The 6,000-nt window shown below is 43.1% G+C and overlaps 1 protein-coding gene and 2 long non-coding RNA genes across 3 annotated transcripts; all 3 read left to right on the top strand.

Annotated features, from left to right (window-relative positions):
• The first annotated feature begins 2,160 nt into the window (after positions 1-2,160).
• Positions 2,161-3,794, top strand: LOC135938132 (uncharacterized). The gene is made up of 4 exons (XR_010574604.1): positions 2,161-2,314; positions 2,384-2,816; positions 2,891-3,074; positions 3,453-3,794. It is a non-coding gene; the product is annotated as an uncharacterized LOC135938132 (long non-coding RNA).
• A 504-nt stretch (positions 3,795-4,298) lies between these two features.
• On the top strand, positions 4,299-4,861 carry LOC135937572 (uncharacterized). Its single transcript, XM_065480728.1, has 3 exons — positions 4,299-4,495; positions 4,552-4,657; positions 4,746-4,861. Exons 1-3 carry the CDS (start codon positions 4,412-4,414, stop codon positions 4,859-4,861), a joined length of 306 nt encoding a protein of 101 aa, XP_065336800.1. The 5' UTR covers positions 4,299-4,411.
• A 4-nt stretch (positions 4,862-4,865) lies between these two features.
• On the top strand, positions 4,866-5,918 carry LOC135935013 (uncharacterized). Its single transcript, XR_010574166.1, has 3 exons — positions 4,866-5,099; positions 5,167-5,455; positions 5,769-5,918. It is a non-coding gene; the product is annotated as an uncharacterized LOC135935013 (long non-coding RNA).
• The last annotated feature ends 82 nt before the right edge of the window (positions 5,919-6,000 follow it).

Raw genomic sequence — 6,000 nt, 5'->3', positions numbered from 1 at the left:
GCCTAAATCTGAATAAACAGAAACTTATAAACAATATTAGCGGTTAAGCGAACGCTGACCAAAATATTTTTAATTTCTTTTTTTTTGCTCTTTTTTATCCCTGTCCGCGGACCGGAGGACCGGGAAGGGCGCGCACTACTGCACTAGCACGAATGCTGAAACCCGGGTGCCAATAACACCGCGAACGGATTGAATGGGCGCACCTGAGGCCGCACAGGGACCCAGCCTACTGAAGGGCCACTTGCCTCCGCACCGAGGACTTTTTTTGAAACGCTAGACATTCGTCCCGTGAAGCCAAATCACGCATGCTGGAAAGGTGCAAACCAGCAAGTAGCGAGTCGGCGCCGGTGCGCCTCCCAGTCCGTTGAGCAATTCGAGTCACTAATATATCTAATATAGTCACTTTATATATCTTATCAAACTTTTGGTGTGAGTCGATCAGCTCGATTTAGGCACGTAAACAATTCGGTTTGCTTAGATGGTATTCGAAATACCAAGTAGAGGGAAGTATGCTGTAGCTGACGATCTTTGGAATGATAAAAATTCTCCAAATTCCTTTTTATATTTTAATAGCCAAATGTATAAAGATTGAATGAAAAAATGTATTGGATATTCTCAAGCGTTTCTTGCACAAGTGAAATAAAATATTTCAGAGGATAACAAACTAAATTACGAATTTATAGACTTATAGTTTTTCTGGTATAAAATTTGTATTTATTTACATAAAGTGCATAAAATGTGCATAAATATTATTTATTTGTGTTTGAATCTGCAATGCATTGAGCAAAAAGCTCTGTAGAACTATATAAAACCAGTAAAAATCAATTGTTGACGATTGAAACTATAATAATGACTCAATTCCGAAATAAAAGTGATTTCTAGGAGAGTTGGTGGGGCAGGGGTTGCTTATATTCCAGGATTTCGAAGCTCGGACACCTCAGTAGGATGTTGTCACAAACTTTCAAGCAACATGTTCCATCTTCATAAACCTTTCAATATATAAATATTTGTCAAATTTTAAAGCCATTAGGGAAACACTCACTTGTCCGTAAAAAATATCGCCTTCTCTTGGAATGTGCCGTCCAAAGTACAAATGCTCTGGCGCTTCCGGATCGGCTGGGAATGCGTTTGTCAAGTCCAAATGATCGCCTTCGTTTTGGTGCATCTTCCATTCTAATGTGTCTGTCCAATTAACGAGTAGGTCGTAACCGTAGTTATCTTTCGTGATTATATGTTTTTGTTGAGTGGCTTTATCCCTTTTCTAATAAACACCCCTGTCCTCGTGTTTACGTCAACGAATCCAGGAAGGTAACGGTCGACGTGCAACAGTCTAGCTAATAATTTACCAGTATGCAAAGCTGGAACGATGCTATCAAAATCCTCAGCAGTTTGAACATAATAGAAATAAGGAGCCATGTTTTCACGACCGTGGTTAAAATCACTATGAGCAATGCGAAAACTGTTTAAATGTTGTTCTTTTCGAGAAAAATATAAAAATATTTTCATAATACTAATGATTTTTTTAATAATATTGCTGTAATATTATTTTAATTCGCAGAAAAACAATATTAAAAATTAATAAAGTCATAACATTAACAGTGGGTAATGCGAACGCCAACCAAAATATTTCTAATTTCTTAACTTCCTTTTCCTGTGTGTCGATCAACACGATTAAAAGGCACGTCAACAATTCCGGTTCGTTTAGATGGCATTCGAAATATCGGAGAAGCAGGGAAAAATACTTAAGCTGGTCATTCTTTGAAAAATTTATTTTATTGGTAGACAAATAAGAAATAATTTAATTAAAAATGTGATTTTCTCATGACTTTTTTAAAATATATCAGAAGGTATCGAAATTTTATGCTTAATTTACACTGATATGAAATTTCATTCATTTTCTTAAAGTCGATAAATTATGAATAAATATTTATTAGTTTGGAAATGGCAACTTTCTCTCACGATTGTCAAGGCGTGACAAAGCTGGCCCTAATGACGTCACTTTCTCTATTTATCGCCAATCAAGCTGACACGCATGCGCGCCACGAAACTTTCTCTGTTGTTGTGATTGCTGATGTTGCCGCCATTGTTTTTGATCATTGCCATCATCTGCCCTCTGCCCAATTTTTGCACGCTTTCGATTGTTCAAGGTTTAAAGTCGCATAGATGCTGACTGTTTTGCGGAGCTAGAGCCTTGAGTTTTCCGACTGAAAACCCGCCATCATGTTGGCGAACTATGTACATAGAGCTCTTTTGATGGAGGAAATTGATCGCCCTGGGCCCTGGAAGGAAGGCTTGGATGGCATCACACTCCAAGGTACATAACATACACCCGCGAAATCCGGCATTCGAAAAAATTCATCACGCTTTGCAAATAATTTTCCAGCCCTGTGGGTGCGTCTGGATAGCCGGAAAGTGGCTCCGATGGTGGTGGACGAGCCAATGCGAGAATTCCTTTGCCGTACAACCCAAACGTTGAAGAATGTCCAGTTTTTCAAGGTGCTAGAGCCGCGGCTGGACATGCACCTCCCCAAGCTGGCGTTGAAGGAGCCTGTCGATGCCGAGGAGACCCTTATTATTTTGATTCAGGAGTGACCCTGCTCCTGTGGAAGGAAGTGTGTGTGCGCTTACTGACACTGCAGGCGGTCCACTTGCAGTTTGTAGAAGGAAAGGCCGCCCACCCAGATGCAGACGCCCTCCAAGGGCACAAGGTCATCAACAGAAATGAGCCAACGATAAATTACATGATGGCGACTGATATAGAGTTGACACCGAAAGCGAGAACGGCGTTGGAGACTTTTCTTCGGGAAATGCACATAGTATGGACATTTAGTCAGCTTCCCCCTGTGCTCATGTAGCGCAAAATGATTGATTAACTCATGTTTTTTCCCAGAGCTTGCCAATCATGGAGGGCTGCCGCTTGGCACTGTTGCGAGTGGCTGCTGAGGCTGAAGAGCCTACTGATCAGCATTCCAGTCACGCTGTGCGCCAACTTCAACCTTCACGAGTTTCAACAGTCCATCTGCTGCCGCTACCTTGAACGTCACGCAACTCAGTCCTCAGTCGTCCGTCCGTCCGTAAGCAAATAATGTTTTTCTAACTGTTTGCTCTGTTCTTAGTTTGGTGCCAAAAATGTTAAGAAATTGGAGCCGACAGTCTGTTCAAATAACCAGCTGTACTGCCCTGCGCCAGCCTGCATATTTTTTGGTCACGTGGGCAGCCGCCAGCCGCCATGATTCATGAATCTGGCCAAGCTGCAGCAGAAAAAATTGTCTTCCGGTCATTTGAGCCGTTAAGAACTATCAAAGTTAACGTTTTAAGTATCGCAGTCGCTGGTAAAAATGACCAAAGGCCGCAGCCAGGCTGATTCCACCAGCTGCTGCCTGAAATCTCGCGGCTGACAATGCAGAGACCTCTAAAAAAAAATTAATTAAATGCTTGTTGTGACATTTCAGACGTGCTCGTGACCGAGGAGCGGATCCCCTCAGCCCAACTTTTTGCCCTGCGGCGGTGGCTGACCAGTTTACCGGCGGCTATTGCGGCTGGCAATATAGTAAACGTGAAACTTGACAGTGTCAGAGTTGCATTATTTGCTTTCCACCCAGTTTTTTCACCACTATTTTTTACAATTTTCCTACGCAACAAATGAATTTTTCCATTTTCCCCCGTGTAAATCTTCAATTTGCGGTCAGAGTGATCAAAATTTCCTTTGCTGTGCAGATATATTCTTTTAAATTGCCATTTAATACCTCATAATCTTTACAAAATTATCTCTAACAATTTTTCAAGGTGAGGTCACAAGCTAATAATTTTAGAAAATTATTGAAAACTGTGATGCAAACATGGCCTACAATAAAATGGTAAAAAATTAAAAGAAAAACGGTTTTTAACACTGACATGCAATGTTTATTAATGCTGGTCATTCGCAGCCCTGCTATCTACCGCGAGATAATTCAATCGAAAATTATAAAAGTTTTGGGCGGGGAGGGGGGGGGGGGTAGTGGGCCGCGGTTGCTCGGTGGGCCGCGAAAATCAACAGTCCCCATTAAAAAAATTGGTGTCAGTCCGGGCCTGATTTCAGGTATTATTTTCAAAGAAAATACAGCCCTTGTTTTTGTGGCTATTGGTTCAGTTGTTCTCCTTAAAATTGCTACAAATTCGACTATTTCAAAGAAAAAAAACCGTCTGTTGGAATTGAAAGCGTGTGCAATTCAACAAATTCTTCTTAAAAAAATTGCAATTATTCTTAGAATCGTGCCATTTGAACGAGAATGCTGGCAATGCATATTTTTCTTATTCATGTTTCCGTTTTTGTTCAGAGGAGGGCAGGGAGCGGCGTCGCTCCTCCGAGGACGTGGACCTGCGGGCCCTGTTAGCGGAGCCAGCCGACGACGCGCAGGACAACAGCGAGAAAATGAATCTGATGATAGCGCAGGCCGACGAGCAACTCAACAACGGCACCCTCAACATGACCGAGTACAAAACCCTGCTCAGACAGGTAAAATATTTATTTAATAATGAAGAATTGAAATTATTATCATGATTTGGCCACAGGTGGTGCAGATAAACGAGGCGAGCAAGTTGCGCGAGGCGCAGCGCAGAGACGAGCAGGAGAATTGGCAGGGGGGCGGCTCCCCCTGGCAGGACGAAGACTCGAGAGGTATGTGTCGTCCCTTTGACCCATTTCTCGCCTCTTTATTTTTTTTATCCTTGGTTTGCATTAATTTTGGTTAATTTCGCCCCTGAAGATTCTGGAAAGGCCAGTCCTGAGGACCAAAACGCCAGAGAAGGCACTGACAGACGACCCAGGAGAAGTAATAATTCTTTTTTAGTTATTCAAGGTGAAGGGTTTTCACCTGTCTAAGGTGCGAGCTGGTCAGCAGCTCAGTCAATCAAAATTTCATTAACTGCAAGCAAAGCCTCTTACCCGCCATCAACCACTTGCTTAACAGCTTCCTCTCCGCCTGCCGTACTCAAAGAAAATTCAGATAATTCAGGGAAATCCCTTTAAGCCCTTCCCCATCCCTGACTACTTGCTGGTACATCTGGAATCAGCTCAAGTCCGAGAAGAAACAAAATTGTCGGAAAGGGACTCTCTGTTGGTCGGTTTTTTCTTTTGAAGCCCATTCTTGGCATAAAATCCCATCTTCTACATCATTATTCTTTCAGCATGCGGAGGAAGAAGGACTTGGTGAACAGGCTCTCTGCGGTGAAGCACCTACACTCAAGGGCAGGTGCCACGGACCAGTCCAAGATCCAGAAGGTCAAAACACCATGTACAGCGCCATGAAGCCTGAAATTATCTTGCATCTTGCATCTGGCGTCATCAGGTGACCTCGCCAAAGCCGTGAGCGACGAGCAAAAGGCGGCCCTCATGTGTGAGCGCCGACCATTCCTGCATCTCGCCCTCATCTGCTTTGCAACGCACGCAAAATAGGCATTTCCCTGAATTTGCAAGGTAATCACCCTTCCTTGGCGTGAATTTTGGGCTGCAATTCTTGGAAAAGGCTCCATCAAGCACAACAAGCCTCGCAAACCTGCATGAAAAGCCGAGAATGCGCACCACCTTGGTGACCTCAAGGCTGCAGGTGGCTGGTTCGCAGACGGAATGCCCCCCCCCCCCATTGCAGACGCCCTGCGTGGGTTCATTATGTTAATGCTCCTTCTAACATTTTTCAATTAAATGCTTTTAATAAGATTACCCTGCTGTTAATAAAATTAGTAAATTCCGGTCACCTCAATTTCTAGCTAAAGACTCGTGTTTTTTCCAGAACTTTCTAATCACCAAGGGCCACCGCTTGGAACTATTGGGATCGACAGAGGCTGATGAACCGACTGAAGACGCCGCTCCATTAGGTTGAACAGCCCATCTACTGCCCTTTTGCACAACCTTGCTTAGAACGAGATCTCATCCACCTGAGTCACGCGTAAGCGAATTTTGTTCTATATCCTTTTTTTTAAGTTTCGGGCCAGGAATATTAAAAAAAATGTAAGCCGAAAATC

Source organism: Cloeon dipterum, chromosome 2 (assembly GCF_949628265.1).
Source record: "Cloeon dipterum chromosome 2, ieCloDipt1.1, whole genome shotgun sequence".
Lineage (NCBI taxonomy): Eukaryota > Metazoa > Arthropoda > Insecta > Ephemeroptera > Baetidae > Cloeon > Cloeon dipterum.
Note: the sequence above shows the minus strand (reverse complement) of the source record. Positions and strands in the feature narration are given on the sequence as shown.